The sequence below is a fragment of the Paramormyrops kingsleyae genome, chromosome 11 (genome assembly GCF_048594095.1).
Source record: "Paramormyrops kingsleyae isolate MSU_618 chromosome 11, PKINGS_0.4, whole genome shotgun sequence".
NCBI classification, from domain to species: Eukaryota; Metazoa; Chordata; class Actinopteri; order Osteoglossiformes; family Mormyridae; genus Paramormyrops; species Paramormyrops kingsleyae.
In genome coordinates, this window is record NC_132807.1 from 13,779,261 (window position 1) to 13,798,600 (window position 19,340).

At 44.1% G+C, this 19,340-nt stretch overlaps 1 protein-coding gene across 3 annotated transcripts; it reads right to left on the bottom strand.

Moving 5' to 3' along the window:
- Window positions 1-12,993: 12,993 nt before the first annotated feature.
- Window positions 12,994-18,627, bottom strand: LOC111841195 (fibroblast growth factor 4-like). Of its 3 annotated transcripts, none has more exons than XM_072718087.1 (4): window positions 18,410-18,627; window positions 18,062-18,273; window positions 16,446-16,549; window positions 12,994-15,735 (listed from the first exon to the last, which is right to left on the bottom strand). In XM_072718087.1, exons 2-4 carry the CDS (start codon window positions 18,168-18,170, stop codon window positions 15,559-15,561), a joined length of 390 nt encoding a protein of 129 aa, XP_072574188.1. In that variant the 5' UTR covers window positions 18,171-18,273; window positions 18,410-18,627; the 3' UTR covers window positions 12,994-15,558. The 3 variants fall into 3 exon arrangements, with proteins under 3 accessions (XP_072574188.1, XP_023662553.2, XP_023662546.2); XM_023806785.2 differs by having other exon boundaries at window positions 18,062-18,269; window positions 18,410-18,431; XM_023806778.2 differs by having other exon boundaries at window positions 18,062-18,627.
- Between the last annotated feature and the right edge of the window lie 713 nt (window positions 18,628-19,340).

Genomic DNA, 19,340 nt, shown 5'->3' on the forward strand with positions numbered 1-19,340 from the left:
TTAGAACAGCACAAAGGTCGTTGCAAAATCCAGGGTGACTGTCCTCCGCCATGAATGCAAAAAACTCCCCCTTCTTGACTCCCTATACTAATAGGGTAAAACATACAAGGCTTCTTTAGCATCACCATTTTTTCGGACCGCGGTATACCGCGGAGAACCGAAACCACGGATACGGGGTACCCCTGTACAGTGTACTTGCTCTAACCATGCCATTCCTATTTCGTAACGGAATAATGGATATAATGATCTAGCTCAGGGGTGCCCACACCGTCGATCGCGATCGACTTGTTGACCACGGCGTGTTTCCAAGTCGATCTGGAGATGATAAATGGATAATTCTTTATTTCATTGTTGGCTTAATATACCACGGCAAATCGGTAGCTCGTTAGAGTATTGTCTTCGTAGAAGTAACTCTCACTGTGAAAACAGTTGGGTACCACTGACTTAGATAGTTAGCTCAGTTAGATCTTCTTTTTAGTTAATGTACATTTACTTTGGGTACCGTCTGTAATATCGTCGACTGACTTTCTTCCGGTAGATTAGCGGAATTTCTTTCCCTCCTTTCTGGCAGTGAGCTCCCCGATCGAGGCTGTCCCTTGGTGGGAACGCTGGCCGGAGCTGGCCTTCTTGCAATTTGCAATAAGTTCTCCCTCTCTATATATGCCACTGGGTGGCGATCCTTCTCCAGATAAACTCATGTACTTAGTATGATTCGCTCCCTAATAGGTTATGTATCTAAATAGAGAAATGGTTAATATGTTCATATACATTGCCGTGACTATGTATTGTTGTTTTCTGTTTCTGTGCGTAACAGAAAAGTGTTTTTGTGTTTTTTCTCTGGTTCCCTCAATAAAGGCTATGAAGTTACCTGTTCAGAAGATACATTTTTAAGTGCAGTAACGAGGAATGCAATATTTAATGTTAGTTTTGCAAGACATACCCTTGTTTCGAAAGAATTAACCACCCTAATTCTATAATTGAACAGGCGGCTCAAATGCAATTTGTTAAAAGCTTGCAAAAACTGAGAGTATTTCACTATTTATTGTATCAATCCAAAACTTTGTCTCTAGAAGTCCGTGGACCTTTGGGTCGTGAAACGTTAGTTTGATATGTGCTGGGGTGCTTTAATACAAGGGCCTCCACTAAACATGGGCCTGAACTAACCTTGTTTAATAAAATTTTAATCCCCCCCCCCCTCCCCCCAACTACACCTTTGCGTTAAACAGCAGGGGGGCCTTTGACAACTCAAATAGTCAAGGGACCTCTGACCATGTTAATGTGCTGCCGGATCTATGGCTACAGTATCGTTCATGACCACGGAGGAGCCTGCGGGGGTGGCACTGTGTGACTATGCAGGGCAGACTGTGTGTGGGAGGTCGCCGCTTCAAATCTCCTGCTCAGCAAAGTAGTGACAGTACTGCTGGGCCCTAAAGCAAAGCCCTTAACTCTGAAAATAATGGTCTGGGGACACAGAGCAAATGGCTGAGCCTGAGCTCTGACCCTGAGCTTCACTCTCAGACGGGACGTGCGAAAACGAAAGAATTCTTATGCACCTCTACAATGGCGAAAAGAATATCATTTCGATCAATGGCTTTTTTTAAAGTGCCGTGCTATTTGTAATATGACTGTGTGACTTTAAAGGTCACTCTGGAATTCCTCATTAAAAAAAAAACATGCAGATTAAAACAGAAGACTGTCACCAAATGAACTTTGTGAGCATGACTCCATAGCGGAGACACAACAGAGTCGACCCTTTTTAACATTCTGCAATTGAATGCAGGACAACTAAACTTGCCCAGAACTGTATGATGTCCAGCAGGGGCCTTCTTTGTGCTGACCTGCTGTTGGAAAGCCTAGGAAAAATGTACCTCGCTTACATAATGTGGAATCACAAACCCAGTACATTAAACCGCAGTATTTCATTCTTGGCAGCAGATGGCAGAGTGGGTCAGGGAATGCATGTGTGAGCGCTATTGCAAGGCAGCACAGTGCCTGCAGACGAGCAGCCAGCCCCATTGCTGACATAGCTCATGCCTTTCTCGGCGTGTCCTCCTATCATAGCGGGGCATTGCAAATCTCAGCTGCTTCCCACATATTTCTCACACTTGGCTACAGTGCTTTTGTCATCTTGCCTTGAGGTCAGCTGAGATGGGCTGAGAGTGCGGCATCCGCATTTTCCATTCATATATTTGCTCTTCTTTTCTTTACTGAGAGGCAGGTTATCTGTTTAGTGTCTTAAATTGAGGACAATCTAATAAATCCATGTGCATGCGCAGCATCGTAGCAACAAGCATCAAAGAGCTCCCCTGCTCAACACAATCAAATATGTTTGGGACGAACTGGAACACAAACAGCCCTTTTCAGCTCTAGTGCTTTTACAAATGCACACGATACAGTGACTAAAGCAATGCGTGATAACTGTGGTACAACAGCTGCTCCACATAGTTACACTGGAACGTGAGCTGCAAGCTTTTATCAAATGTTATTAATCCACTTCCTTAACGTTTACTGTATTTACACTATATACTATTTCTCCTCTATATGGTTATAGCAAAGCTTTGACTTCTTGAATGTTTTCAGACTGCATGATTTTTGTTTTCTCCTTGGCAGACTTGCTCTCTTTCCCCTGTGTTTTTCCACGCTCGTGATCTGCGGTTCAATCCTTCTGTGCCTTGTTACATGAGGGCAGCACAGTGCTGAGCCGCACTTAAGGCACAGGCTGTATTTTATGTAATTGGCATTCATGAAGCAACATGTCAGCACATGATCCTGAGGGACTTGTCTCCTGTGAATCCAAACCACAACAGGGGAGCCCCGTGGGCTCTACAAATGCGTCTGTTGACAACCCTCCCTCATTTCCAACACTGCCCTCTAGTGAAAAGCTGTGCTCCCTGCAGGCCGAGCCCCATCGGATCTCTGTCCTCAGCCTGGAGGAAGTAGCAGATGAGGAGAAGGTAATATGGCCATTGTCCTGCATCAGAGTAGGGTGTCAGCACAGGGTCATGACTTCAAAATCTGTCTCTCATTTTCATTTAATTTCATTTTAGTCCTTAGTACCAGGTCTATTATATTAGTTACTACTGTGGAAAATCGTGTATATACTGTACTTTTTGTTTTTTCGGTGATTAGAATATGCCTGGAGTTTTATCCTGGAGTGCTAAGGTTTTTGTTATGTATACTCAGTGACAAAAAAAGTTAAGCACCCAGAGGTAATGATCTGATTTAGATGTAATTTGGTACTCGTGCAGACCAGTGATAGGTATGTAAATGATTCGATTTGCAAGGAGCTGGCACGTCTAGTCACCAGACACAGAGGATGCCTCGTAGACGCATTAGACAGCATTACCAGCACTTTATGGAGTTTGATGGGGGTTGCATTGTGGGTTTGCATGAGGCCAGGTGGTTGTATCGTGCAATTGCCTGGCATGTGGAGCATCCAGATGTCACAGTCGCCTGATGTTGGAACCAATGGGCACATGAGGGCACCCAAGCATGTCGTGAAGGTTCTAGTCGCCCAAGACAGACCACACCAAGGGAGGATCGTCGTATTATGTGCCAAGCATCACAGAACCCCATGACATCCGCCATCCGGACACAGGTATTAGACTCTCTACAACACCCTGTATCATCCTGCACCGTGTCTCGACAACAGACTACAGGTTCACTGTCCCCTGCATAGGCTGCTGTTAAAACCAGTGCAGAGATGGCTGTGTTTGGAGCGGTGCCGTAATTGGGAGGCATGGGCTGATGACGAGTGACATAGTACCATGTTCAGCGATGAATCTCGGTTCGGCATTACCACGGATGACTGTCATATGCGTGTATGGCGGCGCCAAGGGGAGAGGATCAATCCTGCCAATGTTGCGGAGAGACACACCGGCGTTACTCCTGGCATCATGGTGTGGGGAGCCGTAGGGTATGACATCATGGTGTGGGGAGCCGTAGGGTATGACATCATGGTGTGGGGAGCCATAGGGTATGACATCATGGTGTGGGGAGCCGTAGGGTATGACATCATGGTGTGGGGAGCCGTAGGGTATGACATCATGGTGTGGGGAGCCGTAGGGTATGACATCATGGTGTGGGGAGCCGTAGGGTATGACTTCAGGTCATCTCTGGTAGTGATTCGGGGGACCCTGACAGCACAGCGCTACGTCAGTGACATCCTGCATCCGCACGTCTTATCCCTCCAGAGACAGCACCTTTGTACAGTCTTTCAACAAGACAATGGCCGTCCACACACAGCACGTGTGCCTATGGACTGCCTGAGTCATGTTGAGGTCCTCCTGTGGCCAGCCAGGTGTCCTGATCTTTCCCCAGTCGAACATGTGTGGGTTCAGCTCGGACATCAACTCAGCCCCAGTGCCAATCTGCAGGATCTCAAAGGCCAGTTACAACAGCTGTTGGCCAACTTGCCGCAGGAGAGGATAGAATGGCTGGACACCTAAGAGGTGGCAGAGATCCGTTGTCTGCTGATTGAGCTACAGTGTGAGGTGACCAAGTCTTGCATGTCTCCTGAGGTGCCTGAGGAAGTGGCTGCTGATTTCCTGCAGCCAACCGCTGAGGTTTCTGTGGCTTACAACTCTGCAGATCTTCCTGTCATCAAGGCATAGGAAGAAAAAGCGGTGGAGGTAAGCAAGTTGTCCAATGCTTAGCCGAGGATACGCCACTGCACCCTGCCCAGAAGACGCGGCTGCTCCTTTGCCTGTTCCTGGTGAGATCCCTGCCCTCCCGTCCCGATCCCAGCTGAGCCCCACCTGTTTGCTACAGATCCCAGCCCATGTCCGAAGGTGACTGAGCTCCATCTGCCTCCAGAGATCCTCCACTGTGCTGTGCCCATCTCCAAAGGTGTCTGAACTCTGCCTGTCCCCTGAGGGGTTGGAGCTCCACCCATCTCCAGAAATGCACACTGAGCCTGGCCTGCTGTCAGTGGCACCTGTCCTAGCAGCTGCTGCCAGCCCAGCACTCAGCCCAGGTGAAGCTTCTGTTCCTGCCCCCTTGCCTATTCTTGCCCTTCAGGTTCCCCTTTTCCCTTGGGTCCTTGCCTTGTGGTCTCTGCAGCGCCCCCCAGCCCTGTAGCCCAGACGGTGCCTCCTTTCCCCTGCCCTACAGTCCCAGTATCATCTCTTGGCTCCAGCCCTGCTATCCCCTTGGCTCCAATATGGTCCTGCTGGCCTATTGAGTCCCAGGGAGTTGTGTCCTGCAGTTAATGCCCTGCTTCTTGGGGTCCAGAGGAACCCCTAGCTCAGTCTTGTTCCCTCCTGCCTCATTTCAGTTTTTGCTCCAATTTGTACCTTACATTCCGTGTTGCCCTTGTCTGTACCCTTCCTGTTTGTCCCTGCACCTGTCCACACTGTCTTTGTCTGTCCCATGGTTGGTCCAGTGCTCATGCCTGTCTAGTGTCTGGTCCTGTCTTGTCCTGATCTATTGGTGTCTGCCCTGGTGTGTTCCATCTGTTGTCCACCAGCCCTGAGTTGTCCCCTGTCTGTCCAGTTGGTCCTCTGATCCAGTCCTTGTCTCTTATCTGAAGTCCCTGGCCCCATTTATTTCTGTTCCTCAACCCTGGTAAGGTCTTGTCTTGCCTGTCCTGGGTCCCATTTTTGTATTGGTCACATGCCTTGTCCTGGTCTCATGTGGTGATTCCTCTTGTCCTCAGTCGTTCCTGAGTCAGTGGTGTCCCTAGTGGTGTAGTACTCCTGGTCCCGTGTGATGTTTGGCCTTGGTCTATCATTTTCCCTGGTGTTGGAACCCTCTTGTCCCTTTCCCTGTTTGGTTCCTGTAGGTCCCCTCCCCAGTCTGCCTTGCATGCCCGGATTACACGTGTTGGGGGGGAAGGGGGGTACTGTCATGCCTTGCCTTCCTTCCCCCTTGTTCTTTCCCCAGTGTGGCTCTAAGAAGCCACACCTGTTACTAATTTGTCTTCATGTTTCAGCCCTTGTGTGATTCACACCAGATGCCTCTCGTTTGCTCCTTATCAGTGATGTATAAGAGTGCCTCCCAGTCCTGTGCTCCCCAGTCTGGTCATTGATGTCGCCCCAGTGTCGCCCCAGTATGTTGCCCTAATAAACCCCTTATCGCTTCCCCTTGCACCTTTTTGTCATTTTTTTGGCTCATGACAGATAAATTTCCCTTAATTTGATTTTATGTAAACCATTACGTAGCATAGATCCAAAGACTCTGTAATTTGTCAGTCCATCCCGATAAGCATCAGTGATGAGGATTGCTGCTTGGCTGACATAACGCCCTGTCGCTGCACAATCTAATCCTACCATGCTCTGTGAGATCAAGGCACTGCCTAACGACAGGATGCACCTTCTCAGGCTATCCTCATGGGTAATGTATGATGCACCAAGCCAAGGATTTGCACCATCAGGGTGAACACCTCCCCCCCCAGAGGAGCAAATGCCCCCCAAATACCAGTCTCCAAGCCCTTTGTCCCGCTTGGCCAACACAGCTGATAGGAGGTGCAATGCCTATAAGAAGTATTACTGACATCAGCAACATTCACACAGAATTCCACTTGCACATCCTGCCCCTGCTTTCACTGAATCCCAAGCACTAAGGCTTCCTTATTCATTATTTATACTGCAGGAAAAGCTGTGATTACATCTCAGTATTTTAGCTCGATATTGATACTCTTTCTGATACACTGATGTTCAGTTGATAGAATTTTGTCCATTGCCAAGCACTTCAGCAGCATAGCAATGAAGAACAACTCCCTTCCAGGACCATACTGGCAGTCAGCGATGTGCCCTGGTCGGCTTATTTCAGCTCTAATGTTCCCGCTTCCTCCGAGCATGTACAGTGCCGGCCCTCTAGGTTGGCGTGTGACTGCCAGTGAAGAATAATGGAAACGTTTGATGACTTGGAGCGGCTGGTCTGAAAACATGCAGGAGGAATGCAACGGAAAAGTGGCTGACCTTTCAAGAACAGAAGTCTCATTTTCGCCCCTGCAAAGTTACCAGCCACAGATTCTCCAGCAAGTGCCGAAGGTGATCAGCCAAAAAGAGGCGTTCCCAGCCTCCTATGCCTTCATGCTAAGTGCCATATTTCACCTGATTTTTTAATCTTTATCCAAAAAAGTGATGGACAGTTAACTTACATTCACATTACATTAGCAATTAAGCATTTCAGGTAACCAAGCAATCTGAGGTATATTAACAGTTCATAACCTGCCATTGTTTCTTTATATTGTCAATTTCGGCCCTTAATAATTAAGCTCAACCCGCTACACAAGGTGAATTAGTTTAACCTGATTTCACAATCCACCAAATTTCTGTATGACAGGTTTGTTTTTCTTTTTTTCTTGGCTGGCTCCAAGTGTATAGCGAACCTCAGTTACAGTTTAGGTTGAGAATGAACAGGGACTCCTGAGATTAGGACAAGCATTAATCCAGTCTGACATTTAACAAAGGCCAAACTTGACAAGATGCCCAGCTTCCCATTATATCATAAAGCATGTAAATATTGAATTAAAAAGTCAATTTTGGACACCATATGCAATCTCATGGTTAGCAAAGAACTAAACATTTTTGCCTGTTATTATTACCACAACAAGAGCTTAAAAGCCATACTTCAAAGCTGGTGAAACTAAACATTGGCAAGAATTTAAATATATAGCATTTACCTTCTAAAACATGCTCTTGTTATATTAAATTGGTTCTATAACGTAATGATGGTGTTATTATAGTGGTTGTAATATCGATAGTTACATGTTAGCTGATGATTAGCTGTTAAAATAACATGTGGTTATATGAGACAGGGGATACTTGCATTGGCGAGTTTAGTCTTTGATTCTGGCTGATATGTCACCCAGCTCTGCTCTGCCTCATAACTTTACTGTTGGTTTCATTGTTTCCCACCCCCTCCCCCCCAGGTGGGCCCCAGTTTTAGGCACGTCGAGTGATTAAATCATTTTTTGGCCCTAAAACGAACCAACAAATAAAGCTGATACAAGCCCTTTCATCTGATTCATGACATGACATCTCAGTTGCCAACCATGCAATTGCTCCTGAAAGCATAAATTTATCTTTGTGTGGGTTTATGATTCGACACTGAATTTTATGGACACTTGCTGAGACTTCTAAATGACGGCTGTCACGAAAAGGGACATTAGCAGTCAAGTTCGAGTGTCCCAGCGGCAAATGTTATGCTGAGCTTGTTCTGAGGAAGATGCAGAAAGTGACCACTTCATTTCTCACAGGCTACCCCATAGACTTTAAACACCAGACCCTTGTCCCTGATCACACACTTTAAGTTTACATCATTTCCCCTTTTCAAATACGCAGCATGGAACATTGTCTCGCTGGTGGTAGGGACACCTTGCTCCTTTTGATGTGTCGCGTCGTTATGGCTCAACATCTGGAGGCTGCCTCTGTTGTCCCAAACAGACACCTCACAGCTGGCTCTACAAAGGAGCCGGGCTACAAACACCCCATATAAATACACCCCTTGGTTTCTCAAACCCCTTCCCCCCCAGCCTGAAGTTCAGGTCCAGACCTGCCGTGCTGTTGGTACAGAGCTGGGCCAAACTGTGGCTGAAGAGCCTGCAGGCATACACACGCATGGCGGCACCTGTGGGCTTGGACAGGATGGCACGCTCGCTCAAGAATGCCTCGCCGCTCCGGGAAGGGGGGTGGGGGGGGGGGGGTCTGTGTAAGTGATGAGTTCCTTTACTCAGTCCCATAGTCCAGGCCGGGGTGGGTGTTCCACGCCGGAGAACGCTTACCAGATGACACGCCGCTCGGCCTCTGACAGCCCTGTCCCTCCGCTCCTCTCCTCCTCCTGTGTCTTCTCTCTCATTCCTTCTGTCATGACGAGCATTTCCTCTTCGATGTGACGGGTGCAGATACCATGGAGGACGGTGTTGCTTAAATAAAAGCTGCCCATTTTGAACACATCAGCGAAGATGTCTCAGCTATGAGGGGAACCAGCAGTGGCCCTGACATGTGGTTATGGGTTCGAGTCATGTTTGGTATATAGATGTTTAACCCTAAAAAGTGTGATATAGCTGTCATGTAAGAGCACTGCGGGACTCAACTCCACATTTGTATTTAATGGGTGGCCTTGTGGCCTTGAAGAGAAGCTCCCATCTGCAGAGTGTTTTCCTTTACATTATGGGAAGCTAGTCGATAACAGCCCTGGGGCAGTCAAAACAGCAGCCAGCCCTCGGATGAAGGCTGTCCTGTCAAAGCTGAGAAGGCTGCACTGTCACTGCCCAGCTATAGACGCCCTGCTGTAACAACAATGAAGGAATGAAATGTTTAACTATTAGTAATTTAAAATAAACTATCCAGTTAAACAGAAGAGAAATCGTAAAACATGAAGCATTCTTTTAGAAATAGGAGTGCATCTCTTTGCATCACCTGCAGATTGCCCAATTTATAAGCAACAAGATCATAAAGATTTCCACATGTACAGAGCTGGACGTGTGTATATATAACACCCCAGGTAAAGGGAAAGTAAGACCAGCAGTGTGCGATTGTGAAAAAGGGGCTCTGGGCATCGGGATGCTCGTTGTGCCTGAAGGGGTGACAAGGCGGCGCTGAGGACACGGGGTCAGTTGATAGTTAGCCGGTGGCGTTCCTCACGATGGCACTGACAGGCGCTGATCCCACTTCTCGCTGCACTGTTCTGTCCGCCTCTTATTCATGTCCTTTTCATCCTCGGGATTACGAGGGAAGTGACTCAAAGTCAGAAAGATGTGAGGAAGCTAGGAAAGAAGCTGACCTTCTGATACCAGGGAAAAATGCAAGAAGAAAGAATGGATGAAAAAAAACAAAAACAAAGCTTACATACGAGACAACAAAGAAATCGCTGTTTTGGTATGGACTGGCAAAATCAACATAATGAGCTGAAGTACACATTACTGAGTCTGCCTTAAAAGGAGGTTGAATAACTAGGAGAAAAAGCAGAACATTGGCGTAAACCAGTGTTTCTCAACCTGGTTATTGGGGGCCCACAGACGGTCCATGTTTTTGGTCCATCTAGGTTCCTCACCAGACAGCCCACATTTTTGCTCCCTACCAGGGAGCTGGGATAGAGCAGAAAAATGGACAGTCTGCGAGTCCCCATGGACCGAATTGGAAAACACTGGCATAAACAAATAAACTAACTAGTGAGCATGTGAGAGGAGGAGGATGGGGTCCCTTTCCGAGTCTTGGTTCCTCTCAAGGTTTCTTCGTGCTAGAGGGAGTTTTTCCTTGCCATTGTCGCCTCAGGCTTGCTTGTTGGGGGTTCGGGTCGGTTATATGTAAAGGGCTTTGTGACAATGACTGCTGTTAAAAGCGCTATATAAATAAAATTCGATTGAATTGAAAAAAATGAATGTGAGCTAATGACCATATTAATGTTCATCTGATTCAGCTTATTGTTACAAAAATTTACCACAGCATGGCAAATAAAAGGTGTAATAGATTACATCTACATTATTTTTTACATTTTTTAGATTTTGCTCATCGTTGTGAGCTAAACATGTATTTTCGGGTTCTGTGTATGCGTGCTATGTTTGCAATACATGACTTGTTGTGATTTGTACCTTTTAAAGTCACACATAAATAAGTAGAAATGGAGAAAATTAAACTTTAAAGTCGTGGTGGAGACAGGGAGAGTTAGGATTACTGTGCTTCGTTAACCACTGCCTAGTTTAACTCAGCTGAAACTAACCAAAGAAAAAGTGGGTTTAACCAATCAGGTTTGAACCTCAAAGGCACATTTCCTGATCCATACAAATAGATTTTACTTTGGATGTATTTTCATGCTTGGCCCCTAAATTTAAATTAAATCATGCATTTCAGGTCACACTACATTTTACATTATACTGCATCATTACTTATGTGCTTATTTTCATCATTAACCTGTTGAGCCATTACATGGAATTATTAGGTGAGTCCCAGCCTGCTGGTTCTCGGTCAGTTTAATTACAATAAGCAACATACAATTGGGAAAGCAGGGTTAGTCATCCCTTGGTATAAAGGCTCTTGCTTAAGGGCCTAATGGTGAACTCATTCTGCTAACCACAGGATTTGAACCTGCAACCTTCTTATCATGCGCATAGTGCAGAGTCCTAACCCACGGGGCTATAACCTTACCATGATATTTTGTTGTAGTCTGGTTCATGTTGGTGGAACAATTTATTGAATTTGCCTATGTCTCTCGTATATCAGGTCAACATACTGTATACATACTGTATTTAGCAACATCTATACCTATGTTTACAGGTGATGATGTGGAATTATCCACTGGCAGGTATTGCTTTTCGTTTATATGTTATATATTTTATATTATTATACTATAGATGAAAGATGGCTGTCAAGGAAACTGTTTTTTAAATACTTAACTCTCCCAATGGGGCCACAGTCTTACTAACTGCGTTTTAAAAGCTGTGGCTCTGCCCCCCTCCCTTCCCAAACAAGTGTCCCAGGGTGGGATCGGGTGGCCTTTGCAGGGAGTGGGGATTCTAGGCTGCCGCGTTCAGACAGACATTCGCACGTGCTGGTGCATCTGTCGACGAAAGGTGTGGGCCGGGCCCCTGCTCCCATCAGGCGAATGTGTCGGCCCTGACGCTGCAAAGGGCCACATTAAGTGAGAAAGTCCACGCCTGCCCCTGCCGGGCACCTTATTTGCCTTGCACTTTGGTGAGCCCCAGCCAATTACTGCCAATCCACTTTTTGTTAGCAAACACATTGGTGTCAATTTCCTGGGCTGTCTGCAGCCTTGTGAAGTCTTTGTATATTTCAACACTTGAAAGGCCTGCTCTGCAATATACAGAATGCCAACCTCTTTTTAATGGGGACTTCAAACCAGAGAGATGGATAAATGTTTATTTAGTTGTCAGAGAACTCTCAGTGAAATTAGGTTTCCTTTGAGGTAGACTGTCAGACAGAGACAGAGAATACAATGGGACAGAATGAGTGTGTTTTTATGGGTTTGTGTGTGTGTGTGTGTGTGTGTGTATAGACAGACAGACAGACAGACAGACAGACACACACACACACACTTACCCATAGATGTATACACACGCAACATAAACCACATGTGTGTTTTGGCAAAGTTCTGTGAGTAAAACAAACCTACAAGCCCTCCCAAATAAATACGTAACACATGTACAAAGGCAAAGAAAAAGGTCAACAAGAATCACACAGTAGACTCTAAGCTATGTGTGGCATGTTTGTTGTTTTGACTTACAAATGTCTTTCTTTGTTGCCTTGATGTAATTAATCAGTTTTAAATGTCATACATCCTGTTCGTCTTCTTTGTACCAAGACAACAAACAAAAGGTCAAACACAAGACAACAAACAAAAGGTCAAACATTGTTAAGACAATGATACCTCCGTTGCTTTTCAGATGTTCTAATCAAGCAGAACTTGCTGGGATTCAGACAAGAGGTGGAGTGACGGTTCAGGGCAGCGTGGCACCAAACCTGTAAACTGCTGAAACAAAGTCGCCTTCCACTCCTTCCCATAAGATCTCACTCTGTCAGGTTCCAGCGCTCTGTCCACAGCCTCAGCCAGCCCCTCATTTAACCAGGTATGTTCTTCTTGACACGGCCAATTCAGTGAAGAGATTTGCAGTTGTTGTGTTTTTATAATGCCTTTCACTTGACAGCCTTTGGATGGGTTGTCATCCTTTGTTTTAAGGGCCATGTTAATCCATTGCAAGAGTAGTTAGAGATTAGAGGTTGCTGATAATCTGTACATCCTCACAGTGCCCCTGCATTCAGTATACAAGCATCCAGATGCCCTAATGTGCTGTGAGACTCAATGGAAGACTATAAAGTTCAGACCTTCCTGAACACATGAATAATATATCTGACGTTACACCTACCAGTTCATATTTTTCCTAATGTACTTGGTTATATTTTGCATTGTGATGATGCAGCTTGCTAAAACTGAAAGCTGTCGTATCTGTGACTAGGTCCTGCAAAATGAACAATGAAAGGGTGAGTGCAGCTGTTTTCTATATGTGACAGAAGCATTCAGAAAAGCATGGGGTAGTTTTGCAGAACAGAGTTTATTAACTTCCTTTAAATTATGTTTTAATAATGTGCACAGCACATACACCACAATATTTAATGGGAGCTGTATAAAACTACAGACACATTCTGGTAAATGGGAAACGCGTAACATGACCACAGGGATTCCGGCTTTATACTTTGTACGTTACATTGCGTGGAAACCTTCACATGAATGCAGAAACAGCCAGGAAAGCAAATTCCGACTTAAGGTACCGATCCTGGTTTTTCACTTTTAAATTTCAGGTTACACGATTAATCACTTTAACAGATTATTGTTTTGTCATGAATAAACAGCATTTACAAAAATAAGACCCACAAGGAATTTGAATTGCTCATATTACAGGCAGGGACGTCAGAAGCATTTTGAATGTGGGGGGGACACAGCGCTGGGTGAACTAATATTTTATGTTAAATGTGGGGGGGGGGGGGTCCAAATTAATAATTATGAAATGTGAGGGGGACACGTCCCCCTCAGATTTAATGGCGGCGACGCCCATGATTACAGGAGATACCGAGTTTAGTAAATATTGCGTTTGTGTTCTAAGATAACATTATTTTTGCTCCTAATATTTTGTTTCAGCTGTTTAGGATTCAGGGTCCTGGTGTAAATCTGAGTTTATGCATCCAGGGAAGGACATAACTTACAATACAAAAAGAGGCACAAGACGACAGAGTTAATAATTACCAAGGAAAAAACGCTTTACAGGGATATGTAAGTGGCTTTGTAGTTGTGCTCAAAGATTAGGCAGAAAGGGTGGGGCCATGACGCCTAGCACCTTGGCTGGCCCCCCTCCACTCTGAGCACAGGTTTGTACACCTGAATACTGGTATGGTAAGGAATGTTATATCAGAGCTTCACATGTCACATTGCAGATTAGCATGCAGACGTGTACTGGCTTACTCCAGGGAAATCTGTGTCATCTTCCTTTGTCCTGGAAAACTGGTGTCTTAAGTTAACCTTTGTTTTCCAAATTGCTCAGCCTCACTCTTTAATATAGTCTGTCTCTGTTCCATCAGTTAACATGAGTTATATTTACAAAATGTATAAAGGAAAATATAGGGTTACTGGCTGGCCATATAGTGGAGTCTCTCACAGCTGTCTGCAGATATTTTCATCATGATTCTCCATACTAAAAGTAAATCACAGGGTAAAGATAGCACAAACGTGACAAGGCTGAACTCGGACCCCATGGCTGTCCAGTTTTCTGCATATAGAAGGGCAGAGGCGTAAGATCAGCCACTAGGAAGAACAGAACGTAAACCAGCAGGTGGCTGAAGCAGCCAGAGCGGCCTCCCTGAAATATTTTGCACATTGGCTGGTGATAATCAATTACCTGAGGTAGAAAAAGACAGTCAATCAGGGCGTGGAAAATGGAAACGGCAGGGCACGCCTTCCAGAGAAGCACTGCACTGTGCTGAAATGGGCAGTCTGCAAGGGTAGCATCAATGACAGCTAAACACGATTATCTACTTGCTAGTTCTCCTAGCTATACATAAGAATAACCACACTGAACGTTTGCTCAATTTTTGCAGCCTAGTAAGGTAAAAAAAAAAAAAAAAACTAAAATTTCTATACTTCACAGTAACTTATACTTTCTGCAAGAAGATGAGTTTCCAAAAGTGAACACGAGAGAACAATGCCGAACGGCAGAGTTTGCACTTCAACTTCAGAATGCTTAGTTTCTGTAATGCTAGGAACATCCCCCTCCCTGTCTAGGACCTTATACATCTGACAAAGATTGACTGCAGAGAAGTTCAAAGTTCGAGCCCTGTCAGAGCTAAAAACAGATTTGAGGGTTAGACTTCGACACCGCACTTTCTGTCACCAGAAGTAAGCCGATACGGTTTCAATTAGATACCAACACGCACAAAGGCGGTCAAGACATTCTACAGTTGCTTCGGCTTGCAACGCTACTTCACACTTATATATATGGTGCAGACTGATCAACAAATTACAGTAGACAAATAAGATACATTTCTGTCCAAAAAAAAAAAAACCTACAGTTAGGGTTCCTGAAGTTCTAACTAGCTAATTCAGTCATACGCGTCTTCCCATGACACCACATATTCCACGTTATTTTAAAAATTCTTCCAAGGAATACAGCGCTACCTTATAGCGCTTCCTTGGAATTTAAAAGGAAATGATATAACTGAAATTTCCAAAAGCCAAAATTGCTGAATAGAAACTGGGGCGTGTTGTCCAACATGAAGGCTAATATTTATAAACAGTGCAAAACTAATTTAACAATATAGGAATTTCACTTTTCCAAGCACTTTATAGCAGCACATGTATTGATATGTTAAAAAGGCAACATTAGTTAAATAGTGATTTTTTTTTACGTTTGCCGCTCTTCTGGCTGACCAGTTTCCATGAAATATAAAATTATCCATAATTATAAATATACGTCTTCCACAAAATATACATACTTAAATAAATCATTTAAATATGACGCGCCTAATATTGCATAAAATTCAACATGAAAGTGCATTGTTTTGAGTCCCTAATTCTTTCTCCACTCAGTGAGGTAAAGTGACAACTGACTCATATTCTTGGCAAAAAGTGGGTTACTGTCATTGCCGGAGAAACTCTGTTTCCTTTTTTTGTCTTGCCGGTTTTGCTCAGCCCTATGTACATTCCTGGGTATGCCGTCGATTCGTAGGCATTGTAATTATTTGGCAGGAGCTTTTCTTTAAACTTGCACTCTTCGTTGAAATGGCCCTGAAAAGGAAAGTACAAGAAATACGTGATCGTTTTAAAATCATACTTTTCCCGAGACAGCTGTTTAAAGTTAGGTCTGTTCTTTGTATTGCAGTTCTTAGTCGACACTACATATCATCGGGGGCACATTTTAAGTCCGTACTCTGTTATAAACTAGCATATTTCCAGCATCATTGATTGCTTAACATTTTACGCTACCACGCTTAAACATTTTAAAAACGCCTCTCCAGTTTACCGCAGAATACTGCTACGTTAACCACTCCGGACAGGATAGGGCAAATTCAGGTTGTATTAACAACACTGCACACAACAGTTTAGATGCTGTTATGATACACATTTTTCATCATTATTTTTTATTGTTTAAGTTGCCATGGGAACCACACAAAAATGTGAGGGAGTCCACTTTGTGATATGGCAAATAATATTACGGGTGGTCTTTCTTAGACCGTCCAGCTTTACATTTAGGAGAGTTCAGGCATTTGGTGCCTGGCAATGTCAGGAATGGTATGTGTGAGTACTGGATGATCTATTGCGCTCCTCACTTTGTCCGGCACATTGAAAACACGCCGTGACTGTCCTCAACAATGCGGCGCGGAGAGGCATGTCGGCGACATGGTGTCGCTTTAGTACAGGCGGATATGTCATCGGTCACTGATAAGAGCATCTAGCCTACTGGTGGAAATCACCCGTGAACCAGGTCCTCTACTTACGGATCCGTACAGCTTCCCCTTGCCGTTCATGGCCACGAATAGCCCGCTTTGCACGCCGAACAGAGTCACAACACCTCTTTCCACAGGGGATATTTCGAGAAGACCTGAAATGAACAACAAAGAAAATAAATGGCCATGTTTATTTCTAATCTTCTACTGAATCAGGCAGATACTGTTTCCGCACTTGCTTAAGATATAGTTTTGTGTAGCCTAATTGATTAATGTATTTGGGAACTGGCGGAAAGGTTTATTTTCAAGGCACTTGAGCGTAGTCCGCAGGGGAAATGACACTTTCCGCCATGGAAAGGCGTAATTTTCCCAGAGGCATACCGGTAACCTTGATATGTTTGGGCAACTGTGCGAGTAAAGGATAGCTTGACAATGGTAGCAGTGGGATGTCTGTGCTCTCCATTCAAGGTGCCTCAAACTTGCTTTCATGCATCCCGTTCAATTTTTTTTAATTTAGATTAACAGAATACTGACGTTCTGTGACTAATAGGCCTACCAGCGCAACCCAATTAAGCAGTCGTAACTTATCGGATGCAGTCAGAAGTAGACGTGTTTAGCTAAAACACCCAAATGTTAATACAATATGTTAAATATACTTCATACGTGATAATCGCCAAACAGCCTTCAACTCTTGAATAAGCCCTTCTGGTGTCTTTGAGTGACATAAGCATTTTTCAAATCTGCTTAAAAAGTCCCGTTGAACTACATGACTTGTGTGTATTATTCTTTATGTCTGTCAATGTCATTCAAGATACCTTGGTCTGGAAAGTACATCAAGAAGCTATGTGAGACTCCTAACCTCCACAGCAGATGCTGCTATCTCCTTCCCAACACTAAGGCTTCACTAAGGTATCGACGGGAAGTTTCCAGTTCTAAAATCTATTGCTTTAGGCTACTAAAAACAAATATGGAACCACAAACAGCACTTGCTTTAATTACACCAATACATTCAATAATTTCACGGAATGAGCGAATCAATCAGGCCCCTCTTATTCCAGAGCCGCCAGATGCTTAACACCTGAACACCTGATTTTTTGACAGTAGAAAATATTGCTTGAAGCATTTTTTTTTGTCTTGAAAGAAGTCGTGCAATTTGTGCAAGCAAGCGCATGATTAGTACTTAACGTTCAAGGCGGCACACAAGTTCTTTAAAGTTACATGCAGTGTCCTGCAGTTGAATCTCTCCTTCTTGAATCACTGAAAAGTAGCAACACATATACCAAAATTCCAGTTTATAATGTTTTGGTTTTTTTAATTCACCTGGACTACCTAGGTTATATTACGGAATTATGGATCCTCTTGATATTCTTCATTGTGTTGTAATAGCTGATGTGTCAGTGTATGCTGATTACATTGCAATGAATATCGTTTTACTTGTACACCACGATTCATTAAATGCCACTGTCTGTTCATGAACTTATAGACATAATTCAGGAGCATACACTATCAATAATATACGGAGACTTGCAGGCCTTCGTGAATCGCGTTTAAGAGACTCAAATATAAATGAAATGACGGTTGTTTCACAAAGCGTACCAATCATACTGAGCGCAGAAGTAAACATAATTTTTTTTCTCCCAATGAAGTAAAATGATATTAAAACTTACTGCATCGATTCTCGTTATGTACTCCAGTTATCTTCCCGTCTGGTAAGACCTGGATATGGAATCCAATGCCTACGTTGCAGTAAAGACGTCGTAGCCGTTTGATGCCCATGAGATAGTCACTGTCCCGGCTGATCTCTCTTTTTTCCCCGGGGATCCGAGCCAAGGAGCGCGAGTAGAGAGTCTCCCAGTGTCGCTCTAGGGTGCCATTCTGCCTACCAGAAAAGGAAGCACAGCGCACCAAGCTAGACACCAGTCCAAAGACCAATATTGGCAACAAGGCGGATTGAACGGTCATCCTGATCAAAATGGGCACACGTGTTTCGAAGGAGTCAAATGAACTAAAAATACCTCCTTCTGCGTACGCCGTATTCTTAGGTCGATGACAAAAAAGACAAGAATGAAGGGGAAATGCAAACGCTCATTTCAAGTCGAAGCTGCGACTTCCCCGTTGATGCTGCATGGACTCGTTTATATATGATTTTCGCTTCCCAGGAAGTTTATTCTAACTTGATCTCAAGTAGGAGAAGTTGAGAACTGTTGTTCGCCTATACTAGCACGGCACAGCCATGCCGCCTTTCGCTCACGGACGATATTTATAACTGCCTTGAAATTACATCATACGCCACCTACTGCAGCATGGGGCAGCCCTCAAACCACTTTAACACAATCATCGTCCACGGATGCCAAAAAGACGCGCTTCTTTAAAGTGCACTGGCAAGAAAGTGGTGCACCAGTGACTTGAGGCTGACTTTCTTAGAGTAATTTCAGTTGCTAAATAAAGCAAAATGTTAAATGTTAGAGTAAAATAAAATGTGAAAATAATGCCCTCGCCTGGCACAAAATATCACTTGTGACTCTCGGAATTTAGACCCTCCAGTGTCCGTGGCTTATTTGTGTAAAACCTCCTTCATTATCAGACAAAAATAAAATAATTTATGTACGGGAGGATGTAAAATAGGAAATCGCGAAGTCAATAGGGTACAATGTCGTACAGGAGACAGTTCTATAAATGAAACAATACCAGGAAATAGCAAACGCAATACTAAGTATTGCAAAACTGTACCTTTAGACTATTTTGAGGTAAAATGACTCCGCTAGGACCATGATAAGTGCTTGAATTTCTGCGTCATGGGTAAAGATTCGTATGGAGAATTATCCGATAACGTATGGCTTCAAGTCCGTGCCCTGCAAACAACTCAAAACAGCACACGCACACACACACACACACATAAAATCATATATATATATATATATATATATATATATATATATATATATA

Coding starts and splice junctions, on each gene's coding strand:
- LOC111841195 (XM_023806778.2), bottom strand. CDS start 18,356: ATGACCGTTCAATCCGCCTTGTTGCCAATATTGGTCTTTGGACTGGTG. Junction 16,550..18,061: donor ACATAACGAGAATCGATGCA/GTAAGTTTTAAT, acceptor TGTTCATTTCAG/GTCTTCTCGAAATATCCCCT. Junction 15,736..16,445: donor AGGGGAAGCTGTACGGATCC/GTAAGTAGAGGA, acceptor TTTCCTTTTCAG/GGCCATTTCAACGAAGAGTG.